The sequence below is a fragment of the Rana temporaria genome, chromosome 11, assembly GCF_905171775.1.
Source record: "Rana temporaria chromosome 11, aRanTem1.1, whole genome shotgun sequence".
Taxonomy (NCBI): Eukaryota; Metazoa; Chordata; class Amphibia; order Anura; family Ranidae; genus Rana; species Rana temporaria.
Genome location: NC_053499.1, coordinates 52,630,905 through 52,644,534, shown reverse-complemented (window position 1 = coordinate 52,644,534; position 13,630 = coordinate 52,630,905). Strand labels below are relative to the sequence as shown.

General features: G+C 40.6%; 1 protein-coding gene across 1 annotated transcript in view; it reads right to left on the bottom strand.

The window, feature by feature from the left end:
- Nucleotides 1–1,684: 1,684 nt before the first annotated feature.
- Nucleotides 1,685–13,630, bottom strand: part of CD151 (CD151 molecule (Raph blood group)) — a 62,881-nt gene continuing 50,935 nt past the window's right edge. The window contains exons 5-8 of the mRNA XM_040328522.1: nt 8,769–8,873; nt 8,466–8,624; nt 6,120–6,206; nt 1,685–5,130 (exon numbers count right to left, since the gene is read on the bottom strand). Coding sequence (XP_040184456.1) covers nt 5,071–5,130; nt 6,120–6,206; nt 8,466–8,624; nt 8,769–8,873 — 411 coding nt within the window. The 3' untranslated portion in view covers nt 1,685–5,070. The remainder of the gene's footprint in view (nt 5,131–6,119; nt 6,207–8,465; nt 8,625–8,768; nt 8,874–13,630) is intronic.

The window sequence follows — 13,630 nt, the reverse complement described above, 5'->3', positions numbered from 1 at the left end:
GACCTAAAAGAGAAGTAAGGGTTTGGATGTTTTCCCTCCATCATATTTACCTAGGTGGATGCAACATGGGTCTGATGCTGTATCTGTCCCCTGGCGCTTCTACACTGAGAAATGAGCAATCGAACACTGCCGATGGCTTAGTTCTCACAGCTCCCTGAGCAGCAGCAGCTGTCTGTTCCTCCTTCTCGCTCACTGGATCGCTTATTCGTAGAGGGGCGGGGAGCGGCAGTCTCAGCCTCTCAGCGGCTTGCTGAGAGAGGCTGAGATGGGTGTCAGATCCAGACTCCCATTTTCGGGATGATGCTGTGCCTGGAGTGACATTGGTGATGTCAGAGGAGAGCGGACTTCAGTACACTCTCTCCTGAAGACGGGTCACAGGAGTGACCAACAAAATTGCACTCATGTGATCCATAGGAGAAGCTCAGCCAAACAAACTTTGGCTAAACTCTTTCTTTAAGCTACCTATATTTCAGGCTCTGATAGTAAAACATGTCAAAACTAAAAAGGTACATTTTGACCTTGCATGTTTATAGTTTTCATTGCCCAAGCTTGACAGGTTTTAACCCTTGTTCAGGTGAGGGAGTATTCTTCATACCATTTGAACACATGACTGATCTTGAGCCCTTAGACCAGTGGCCTCCAAACTGTGGCCCGGGGGCAGGATGTGGTCCTTTGCTTGTTTGCCCTCGAGGCACTATTCCTCCAAATGATGACACAATTCTGCCACCTTATACCAACAATGGAGCACAATTTCTCCCACTGACACCAATAATGGGGCACCATTTCTCCCTATGATACCAAGGATGGAGCACTATAACTCCCTATAATAGCAAATGCGGTGATGTTTACTCTTACTGATGCCAGGAATATTTCCACTCCTGCTGGCCACAATCCGGCCCCTCTAAAGTCCGGAGGACAATAAACTGTCCCTTTCTTCAGAACGTTTGGAGACCCCTGCCCTAGACCAAACAAGCTACTGAAAAGTTTGACATTGAGACAATATGACTGAACAGGAGCCAGCGACATTATGCCCCGATCTCTCTCTACATGTGGAGGTCTTTATATAATCAGAAAGCTACAAAGACTATATGTATACCTATGTGTAAGCTGCAAAACACCAAGCAATAAAAACAGGGATTAGCGGTAAGCATTCAAATATTAGATAAAAACAAGAAATGTATAAAATACATAACACATTATGAAAACACAGTCCAAATAAAACATTGACAGTTACTGTTGAGATATAAACAAACCTGCTGGGTTCAGTAGTTTTTGTTCCATGTATTTCAGTAGTTTTAAAGTATGCAACACAAAAATAAAAATAAAACCCAAAACAAAAAACGTACTTAATATGTTGCTCTTATAAAGCACCTTTTAGGTTACACACATTGGGGTCGATTCACTAAAACCAGGAGTGTGCAAAATCTGGTGCAGCTCTGCATAGAAACCAATCCGCTTCCAGGTTTATTTGTCAAAACTTAAACAAGCTGAAGTTAGAAGCCAGTTGCCAACCATGCACAGCTGCACCAGATTTTGCACTCTCCAGTTTTAGTAAATCAACCCCATGGGGTTTGTGCCTCTGACGACCATAAACTCCCTTTCTAAGCTACACTATAAACATGAGAGTGAGATTCGGACTGGCTATGAAGGGTAACACAGATATAGTAGTTCTTAGACACTTTCATACAAGAAGCTCATTTATAATAAAACACATGAAGCTCATTTATAATATACACAAACAGTACATGGTGTCACTTTAAAAGTCAGTAAAATACAGTATGCAAGTGACTGGAAATCAGTAATGCTACAGAACATCAAATGTGACTGGTGCGATACGTTTGTATGCACTACATACTAGAACCATTCAGGTTTATCTTCTATAGTGTTTGCAATGAAATGACATAAGGTAGTTATTGGATGGTGCCTGTTATAGTACTTTTAAAGGAAACATGTAATCGAAAAAACATGAGCGTGTTGCCAGTGGTGACCTTTTAAAAATGCAAGTTGCTTGGCTGTCACTGGCTTCAATGACCAAGAACAAGCATGCTGCAAGGCTGAACTCATAACTCCTTTAGTGCATACCCATTCCAGGCCAGAGTGATAGTCAGGCAATAGGCATTTCCAAAAGGCAAAGCAATAAATTCAATCCAGCAACAGGTACATGTCCCCTTAAACAAGCGCTGTATTAGACACAATCAATACGCCACAGCTCTCTACTATAAGCAATACATACCGTTCATTAAATATTTCCTATCACCTACCTGTAGGGCATACTTCTAAAAACTCGCAAAGTCCTGTATGCCACACTGAATATATAAATAAAGCCATGTAAAATGAAGTAGCAGGGAGAGGGGTCACTGTCAAACATGACTTAATATTTTATCTTTAACAGGACACGAGACACCCTGAGCATCATTTTGCCAACAATAAAAATGATGACCACAAGATTGATGACTGGCAGGAACCTCTGAGGCAAAGCAGATTTGCCAGGACAGTCCTTGAAATATGTCCTAGCCTAGGGCCCACAATATTTAAATATCTTTCTTTCGGAAGTGGAAACCAGAGAAAAATAGATAAAATGATGAATTCAAAACATTAACAAAGCCGCTCACAGTGCCGCCGGCCCTAACAATAAAAGGCCGTTTTCACTGCGAGTGCGTCACATTGCTTTTTTGTCTCATTAAATAAACCCACCGGAGTAAAGATGTCACTGCAACCGCTTTGCAGATGGTTAAATATCATTAGATTTACACCGAGAGCAAGCATGTAAAAAAAAAAAAAATGATATATATGTATATAATAACGACAGGCCTGTCCTAATGATACTCTGTTAACACAGCAGCGCTAGAGACTTTGTCCTCCTCTTGCCAAAAGCAATGTCAGATGAAAGTGTACAGTGCATATGGGCAAATGGACTTAATTACCTGGCAAAGATATCAGTTCCTCTTGCCACAAAACAGCTTTTTTTAAAGTGACATTTGGACTTTTTTTGTAATTTCAGCATCTCCAAATCATTTTTCCCAGAAACATTAATTTATGGAGTAGCGAAGACCAGCTGCATCTTTTGATGTTTAACCAATAATTATAGAAGAATAAGCATGTCAGTTCACTAGGAACCAATAATGGTGCTCAGGACCCCTGCACCATCACTGAGCAAGATTAGCAACTGCGCTTAGAAAAATCCATGCTTGCAATGTTTAAATGCTATGTAGCGCATTCAAAGCTATAAATTGAATTATGCAAAAAAGGGTATTAATGTGTGCAGTAATTTAATATCCGAGATTTGTGAGACTTATAAGAACTGCAAATATTTTAGTTTAAAACCATTGAGGGGAATGACATTTTGCTGCAAAGACCAGACTTTCTAATTAGTAATGCCCATGACGCTGCAGATGCAGACCCCTTGTGTTCCACCCCAAGCCTGAAACGACTGATTATATCATATGTATTCAGTTTGAAAACATTTGCCAGTCATCTTTACTGCTAAAATAAAATACAGTTTCGAAATAAAACATAAAGACTGATTAAAAAGTTACAAAATAATATTATAAAAAGAAAAACAAAAAGAAACACTGCGATAATGCCCATTGGGTACTGCTAGACAATAAGGAATCTGCGGATACAAAATTAGCTGTGCGCAACATATCTTCACTGTACTTTGCGTAATACATTTCCTAGGATCATCATATATCTAGTGGAAATTAAGTGGTATATTTTCTAAATGGAGGTATTTCAGAATAAATACCATGTATTGCCACAAAATGGCATTGAGAAACCTAGAAAATAAAAAGAAGCAAATTACGGTGAAGATTCGCTGCACCTGTGCAAATAATTGACATTCATACAGCACATTTTGTATGCACAGAAGCCTTAATGTTGCAAAAAACACACAACACTAGTTCCCTTCATGAAAAAAAATACAGATGATTACAGAGTATGTTAACCGTAGCAATGAACTACTGCTGTTTATTTCCCTTTGGTCTACTAAACATACCACTGAAAAGGGTTTTGTTTTATCCGTTTAATAAGTGTTGATTTTGCTTAAAACCTTGTGAGTCGATAACTCTCTGCCTGTTCAAAAGGATGGGTTATGGAGATGGGGGGGGGTGTTCTTTGTAATTCATCAGAAAAGTAGGCCGGTCTGACACCACATGGTTGGGAATATAGAGCTGTGTTGTCATGTCAAGGAGGAAAGTGACAGCACACCATCAGTTATTATTCTGTACTTGCAAGTGTTTAAAAAGGGATGGAATGTGCATGTATTCCAAAGATGTTCTGAATTGGTTTTTCCCTTGACATACACATTAAGGTGACGAGCAACCAGATCACACAATTATCTGGTTGTTTTCCATTGTAGGTTTTCAATTCATATTAAAAAAAAAAAGGCACAAGGATACTGTGGCAAATAATCAAACCGTCAGGAATGACATGTCATTTGGTTGCTTGATACATTTCTCCCTTCAATATAAAAAAGGAACACATTTTCCATAGCAAGTCATTAAATCACCATGAAATGACATTTTTTAAAAACTTACTATAATGGCACCAAAGAAAATAATGTTATATATCATTAGTACTGCATGTTTCATAACCGCATATGCATGTCCGAATAATACCAAAATCCACAAACACTGGTTCTCCATCGCAGAGCCATTTGGTTTAAAAAGCAAAGGCCGTTTATAGGAATAAAATGTAAGCGGTGTCAGAACAGTCCGAACACGGTAAAAGCACAAGTTCTAATTGCAGGACTTGGAGGAATTATTAGGGTGCCAGTTGGCTGTTCTTCATACACAAAATGTAGTCGAGACCAAGAAGCTGGTAACACGTAAATATCCTGGAGCGCAGTGGATGTACTTCATCGCCTGGCACAAAAACAGATGAAATCAAAGTAGGAAAAGAATGTCATGCTATTGTGATGACACGGAGAAGCTCCTATATATTTAGATGTTGAAAGCAGATTGTGTCACGTCCATAAAGTGTCTTGAACTCATTCTAGGTTTCCAAGGAACTTATTAAGGCAGCAGATGTTTTGTAAGTAGAGGAAGTGCAATGGGCGAGTTCAATACCATCTTAGTACGGCTCGGACTTTAAACTCTTGTACAGACAGCAGGTGAAAATCATTCCAAATAGCTAAAAAAAAAAAAAAAAAAAAAAAAAAGATATATAGTTACAAAAGTAGCAATGTGAAGGAAACAATAAAGTTATCCACAGCAACCTTGTCTTAAACAATGGATATTTTTTCAGGTGGTTTTGAATAAAAACTGTCCCGATATGGTTGTACCCCATTTTTTTCCCCATGAAATGCCTTAAAGCAGAACCATTCCTCACTGGTGCCAGCACCTTCTTCTATGTGCCAGTTTTTAGCCATCTTCACTGGCCAGAATGAGGTCACTCCTGCACATGTGCCAGGCATCTTGGCACACAGGGAAATCGGGCTGACAACCTAAGCTGAGCATGCACAGCTCAGCTCAGATTACATGCATGCAGGTAGGTGTATTTTATTGCAGAAGAGACATTGCATATCTCCTCTGTAATAAGGAGAGCCTAACTGCTCTCAGTGAGTGACAGTGAGCGACAGTGAGCTTTATCTGAATACAGGTACTCTCACACAATAGGTCTAGGTTTCTCCCTCCTACACTTATGTAGTGGCACTTTACTCAAATTTGTTATACTAGGTTTCTCCTGGGGCGACACTTACAGAAACAGTATTACAATCCTCAGTGCCAGCTATCAGCATAAGCACCAGTAGAAGCATAACATTCAGGGAGCAGATCAACTGTAAGGGCCTTTCACACGGAAGGTCTGATCAGATCCGCCTGTCAATTTTTCCTGCACATCTGAACGAAAGCTCAATGTCGGTCTATAGGCAGGCGGATGTAAACAGAAGTGCATCCGTTTACGTCTGATTACCTCCTAGTCCGAAGAAGGGAGGGGGGGGGGAGACACAAGAAAAGGATGAGCGACATCCGTTTAGTTTGGCTCCACTTCAGCAATTTCACCGATCTGGAAACTGTGTGAACATCTGAGCTTGACTGAAAGTCTGTCTACCAAGACAGTAAGGGAAATGTAGGTAGAATTGACACCTACAATTTAGCAAGTAAGTAATTTTTAAAACGTACCTGTACAGAGGCAATCCCTAAACCCACTGCACCAATAATAAGCAGGTGAGATCTCATGAAGGATTCCAGTTTGGTGATGCAGCCACCCTAGAGAAGGAAAAAAAATATATATTTTTTAACATTGTATTATAAATACACCAGCATTCACCACATTCAAATTATGGTGAATGTTGAATATTAGGAGTAGTTGGGGGGGGGGACAGTATAGCAAAACAATATAAATGGCACATGGTATATACAAGGTTCTGATCGCTTTGGATTACCTGTCCTTTTTAACGTACACATAATTGTTTCCCCATACCTGGAATTTAGGTTTAATGGCATACATGGGTGCCAAATGCACCATATTTTACAGTTCCTAAACTTCCAGATTTTTAAAATGCCTTGCAAAAACACCTGCCTTTTCATATTAATGTGCAAAGTAAGATTTTTAGTAAATGTGTGGTGATTGGCATTTCACATCGGCCTGAATAGCAAAATGTCTACCTACATATCCGTCAAACCGATTTCGGGGCTGCCAGGATTGGATATGAACACACATAAGGTGGAAGTGTCCCAAGGTACAGAGACTTTGGATAAGGGTGTGCATGTTGCTCAAGACGGTCCTCCATGCCAACATGCGGAGGGACCCTTGGGGAAGCACGCTTACATAAATCGCGAATGTTACTCAACAGGAATGCACACTCATTACCTGCATTTTTATGGCGACAAAACAATTGCAAGGGTGTGGAAAACACCTGCTCTTAGCTTCGAGAAGGTACACTCAACAAAAAATTAACAGCAATTCTTCTGGAGAAGCACAACAAATTTTTACGCATTTGGCAACACTGGCTTGACCACTTCCAATCATCTCAGAAACCCACTTCTGCAACTCTAGCTGATCTCTTTGGCGTCGGTGTGAGTCTCTGAGGCGGCACCACCACCACCACCTTCCCCTACACTACTCCCTTTGCCTCCGAATTTCAAACTCCCTTCCCTCTTTCTCCATGTCTCCATTTTGTTCCTTTGCCCTATTTAGGCCTTGGCCGACTATTTTCCTCTCTTGATTATCAATCCATTGCTCTTGCCATCTCTCTTTTGCTGGCATCCTCCCCCACAATAGGAGGGAATACTTCTTCCCTTGTCAATTAGGCCATTGTAGGTTTCACCTCACCCAACGCTGGCTATACAACCATGGATTTCTGTGTGACATTGCTTCAATAATAATTCCCCCCCCACCCCCCTTTTCTGTTAAGACATTCGTCCTTTAGCACACATCGCATGCCTTCTAAACTACAATCATCTTTTCATCTCCTATGGAATATTGTATTGTTGGCTATGCACCCAGGCCCCATTTTACTGCCATACCATTCTCGTTTTGTACAGTGGGTTAAGTCATAGGGGTTTGTGCTGAAGCCTCAGACAAATTCTTGAGATTGTTCAATAATATTATGGATGGGTAATGAAAATGTGCAACATTCTTATATTAATGGACTTTAGTTATTATTTATGCCACTATTGCAAAAGGTATTTTCTTTGCCTTTCATATTGAATTGGTTATCGTTAATTTACCAATTATTGAGAAGGGCTCTTCAGTAGGAAATGTATATATTGCACAAATGACAAATTTTAGGTCATGTCTTACCCACTGCTTCTCCACATTGCACAAAATTATTCCCTCAATACTTAGTTCAGAGGACACCATGCTTCTCATATGGTGGCAATGCAGCCAAAGTCACCCCTTCTGGCAGGCAATCTTTGGCCTCTAATCCTGTGTTGCAGGTAACTTCCTGGAGTCACTGGAGGTAGCCCTTCAAGTGGCAAAGGCTGGCCTGGTAAGGTTTTTCCTCTCTGCCGGTAAAATACTGGTTTCTAGAGACTGGAGGTCCATGTTCACCCCTGGTGTAGGGGAATGGATTGCTATACTGAACCTCATTATGAGAGTGGAACAACAGACAGCCAGATTACATGAGCTTTACTGATGCCTTGAGCAGCTGGGTCCTATTCTTAGCCTGTCTCCTTAATAAACCCTCACATGTCCTACCATTAGTGCAAACCAACACAGGAACACATTGCCCTGGCTGAACCCCCCTTTTTTCATCTCTCGTCCCCTTCCGTTGTTTGTACATCGCCCCTCTGGTGTTGTTTGGGATGGGGGTACTCCGCCCCTGGAATTATTACCATCATGATTGTTGGTGCAGCACCAACAGTTACTGTCATTACACTTTATAAGGCATTTTGTACAGAGTCTCTCACAGTTACTGTATGCCCTGGAAGGGTGGAGGGCACATCAGCCACCTCTGTACATGCTTTGTGTATTGAAAACGTTAATAAACATCTTTAAAAACTGTTAGAGCCATGTCTTACCTCCACTCTGTAGATATTTGAAGGATGGTCTCGTACTCCACAATTAGGAGTGACCGTCTTGCAGCAGCTGTCTGGAACCAAGCGCCTCTCAGCCTCAGGAGACTTAATCCAAACACTCTCCTTCCAGTCCTGGGAATTATTACTTCCACAGCACTTAAACTATATGAGAAGAAAGCCAAGGTTACATGAGACATACATACAAGGGGTTTCCCGTTCAGAACCCAAATACTGCAAATAATTATAATCTTTTACATACCCAAGTCAACAGTAAAAGCACCATAAAGAGAAGAAATTTGCCCTTACCTCTTGCTGTAGTCTGTCTACAGCATTAGTCACTTTTTCCTCTCCTGGCTGCTTGTACTTCTGAGTCATGGTTTCCTTTAGGCTTTGCTTCAGTTCATCATTGATCTGCCGAGACAAACAGACTTTGCTCAGTCTCATCTAAAAACCTTCAGCTTTTAACATCCTCTCGTTACAACAGCTAGAATTCCTCATCACTTCTGTTTTCACTTAAAGAGCTTGTTTAAAAACTTGCGGTTTGGAAATGGAGGGGTTGGGCCGGGGAGTAGTAGTAAAAAAATAAAATAAAAACACAACGCACAGTTGTGCTGCGTTTTACACTTGGCAGGCGGGACCGCTCCCGAATGCAACCCATTCAAGCAGCTTGGATGCACCACAAAAGGTCCCGATTACAATTTACTGTTTGAAAACCTCTGAATGGCAATCCAAACACATATCACTCTTCAAAGGCACAGCAGTTTAGATACGTCTGGACTTGACCCAAGAGTTCACTGGTAATGTCCAAAGACAGGGCCAAATTTTTTATACAACTATTTTTTTTTGTCAAGATCATTGCTTACCTGTTAAACAAATAGGATTTTGGTACAACAATACATATCTAAATCTTGAATCTACATACTACAAAAGCCTCAAAACAGGTACAGGCTAAAGGCAAGTCAAAATAAATTTGGAGATATCGTGGCCACCATTTGCCACCTTTATTGCTAGAGCTTTAGAAAGACAAGCAATATTTGGGGGGTTCTTTTAGAAACAGGGTGTGGGATGCAGCCAATCAGGGAGGAAGATTTGTTACCTGTGAGCAGAATGGAGAACACTGCAGCATGAAGGAAAGACAGGGACACAGCAAGAGTTAAGCACAAGTATATAAACACATACATACACACACAGCATGCAAGGTTGGGTGGGAAGGGAGAAAGGAACTCCGTAAAAGAATTGGGCAGGTGATGAAGTAACTACCACCTTACTCAAAGCTGGTCTTCAGTAAGATGCGACTTCGGGTCCGACAGAGCTGCTTCTTGCAACTAAATAGAAACATACTGGGACTCATAAAAATAAAAATGAAGGAAAATAAGGACATCACTTTTAGTTTAGCCTGTTTTTTTAAAAGTGATGGCAGGATTCCTATTGGCTGCTAGGGGGGCAGTTTTAAGGGTTGTTTATATATATATTTTTTTGCATTATACAGCCCTTTTCTCACATGACGTCTAAAAGCATCCTCGTACAAAAGTCTCTAAAGTACCAGCAGAAGCTCTCGGCTGAGACCTCTAAGAGGAAAAGCAACTGTTAGAAAGCCTCGTCTGATTGCATTTGCCTTGCTCCAGGAGTGGAGGTGTCTGTAGCTCAGTTCTCCATCATATCTGGAAAAGCTTGATTCAAACAATATTGCTTATAAATACCAAACAGGATGGTCTAGTGCTATCTCAAATTAATAGTACAAATAAGATTACACATTTGTGAATTCTATTTAGTAATATGGAGCCTAGAACCACCTTCATTGACAATAACACAACCTCAATGATTTATGTGGATGCAGATCAGATCTGGGCATACATATGAAGCTGTTCTTGCACAATCATGCATACAAAACAGCCTCGGGTTGTGTATATCTTGTGATTTCTTGAGTTGCCTTCTCCAAATCATTTAAAAGCATTTGAAAGGGTCTGAAATTGGGATTAACTTTGCCTGTCAAAAAAGTGGAATTACTTCCGTTTTAGCCACTCTGTTGTAGCGTTAAGGTGATTATACATGGATCAGATTTTTTATCTCTATGCATTTATTCACAACAGAAGAGTCGGCAGCTGCTGCTCTGTGCACTCATGTAAATGCTGCTCGGCTTGTACTGTATTCTGGATGATGGCTGCAGCTCCTCGGAGTTTCAGGGATATGTGTCAGCTTTGTGGAAACAAGCTAGGAGTAGGAAGACCTCCATGTGAGGGGAGGGGCAGTGTATGTATGTATGTATTAGGGGGGGGGGGGGGCTGTGTGTGTGTACAGGTGTGGAGGGGGCGGTCTGAAGGACTGTGGGAATATTGGTGGTCAGGCTGGGGGGGGGGGGGTTCTGGCTGCCCTGTCCACCCCTCTGTATAATTTGTAATTATTACACTGAATAATATACTATTATATATATATATATATATATATATAATATATATATATAATATATATATATATATATATATATAAAAATAAGAGAAAAAGGAGGGAACAATACCAGCAATCATATTTTATTGATCTGACAGTGAAATAAAAGAAGGATAAAATATGATAATTTACAAGGGCGTGTTTAGGGGCGGAATTATGGGTGGGGCTTGGTAGGAGTTGGGTGGGTCAACTGGTGCCAAGCAACTCCCAAGGCCTGGATAGTAACTCAGGACTTGAAATTTGGAGCTCTGTCACAGCAAATATAAGATTTTTTTTTTTCCCCCCTAAAAGGGTTCTTTGCTTTTTTGTCTGAGGGCTGTATGACATGCCTTATATTATCACTGTAGAACTCCCCCCTCATAAGGATAGTAGCAACGTTATTAAATTCCAAGGTAATGAACCAAGACTGAAGTTTTTAGAACTCCTTTAGAAACCCTTCAGCTTAATGAGCTTTAAGGAGGTCCCCAAAATAACTGGCTCATGCCACATTGCACATTAACCAAATTCTGATGTGAAGCAAGAGGGAAGAAAAAGCAGAAGAGAAGCAGATTTGACCTCAACTAACTAACCAACTTCTATTGTTGCGATCATACAGTATAGCATATGCTTTCTATGAATGAATTGATTGTTTTAACTATTCGTTTAATTATGATACAGCAATACAAAAGGTGTATTTATTTTTTTAGAAGACATTGACTTTTATTATGACTGCTGAAAATCAGATAACATTTTAGAGACTTATGCAGTAATCTAGAGAAGTCAGGATAAGGTCTTTAACTGTATTTTATGAAAATCTGCAGCCCTGGGCTCCAAATATAGTTTTTAAAAGCTTTACTTTTTTTCCACAGACTAAAATATGAAAAACAAATTAAGAATGACCATTTTGCCAATTTCACTGCCTGTTCTTTGCCAATTGGAAAATGAAAAGGTAATTAAAGCGGAACTTCAGAATTTTTTCAACTTTTAATCTTTTAAAATCTTCTGCTTTTTTTGTTTTAACTTGGGATGGTAAAACATTTTCTTTCTGCCAGTAAATACCTTATACAGCCCACTTCCTATTTGGTAAAAAGCCTAGGCTTATGACAACATTAGGGGTGCATTGCATGGAAATTTTGGTGCCGATACCGAAAATGAAGGATGCACTAGGACGAAAACTGAAAATTATAGTTTTAAAAAATATATTTATGTTGAATCCGTTTTATTGAGTTACAGGCATTTGTAAAACATTTCGACTAAACAAAGGTCAGGAATAATATCTGTATTGAGTGTACAAGTCTACGTTAGGATCGGAAGGACACCAAACGAACATGTATCACATATGCATAGTCAGGTAAATAACCTTAATGAACATAGAAAGAAGTGAAATAAACCAAGTAATGGTAAATCAAGTACTGTAAACAATGGCGTAGAAAACGACAAAAAATGTATTTATATTGTTATATATAAAATTGTATTATATTTCAACTTAATTCATATAAATTTTAATAAGAATGGTTTGCCATTATTGGCATCTTTAGTGCAAGAAAGGTAAAAAAAAAAATGCAGTCTGCAGTTTCTAACCATCTCCTGTATCATGTCTGCAGTCTCTTACTTAAACACACTGCTAATAGTATTAGCAAAGTTTCCATTCGGTGCACCTCTAGTAAACATGATATAGGAAATGGTCAGAGACATGATACAGGAGATCAATGCAGCCTCACGCATGCCTATCAAATGCAGCCTACCTGTGCCCAGCAACCTCACCAGTGCCCATCACATGCAGCCTCACCAGTGCCCATCACATGCAGCCTCACCAGTGCCCGCATCAGAGGCAACCTCCGTGTGTCACGGAGCAAGGTTTGAATTGCCCGAGCCGCAGTAACAATGTCCCGCCTCCTGTGACACGTCACACTGATTCAATGTCCTGCCATTGGACCAGTGTGCAGTCTATCACAGGAGGCGGGACATTGTTACTACAGCCTGGACAATTCAGCTCCGTGACACACAAAGATCACGGAAAGGAGAAGAGGGAGGTTCTATCAGCAGTGCGGCTTACCCAGTCAGTCAGTTATAGGATTAGATACAGTGAAGGGGTATTTCTGCAGCATATTCGGCAAGTACAGAATCACAGTATATATATATATATATATATATATATATATAAGAAAATATGCAAATTGGTTGGAGAGAAGCTTCAGAATTGCAAAGATGTTTTTATTTTAAATTATGCAAGCAGACTGCAGTTCCTCTTTAACCACTTGCCGCCTGCCAAATGACGGCTGGGCGGTGCGGCTCTTGTTCTGGGCGGGCGGCATATGATGTCCTGGCCTTCACTGGTGACCCAATGCGCATGCCCGGAGGCCGCGATTTCCCCCGGGCACCCGCAATTGCCCAGTAACAGAGCAAGTCCCCCGGGCACCCGCAATTGCCCAGTAACAGAGCAGGACCATGGATCTGTGTGTGTAAACACAGATCCACGTCCTGTCAGAGGAGACCGATGGAGTGTTCCTTGTACAGAGGAACACAGATCGGTCTCCTCCCCTTGCGAGTCCCCTCCCCCTACAGTTAGAATCGCTCCCTAGGGAACACATTTAGCCCCTTGATTGCACCCTGTTAACCCCCTTCCCTGCCAGTCACATTTATACAGTAATCTATTTTTATAGCACGGATTGCTGCATAAATGTGAATGGTCCCAAAAAGTGTCTATATGTCCGCCCCAATATCCCAGTCAAAAAAAAAAAAAA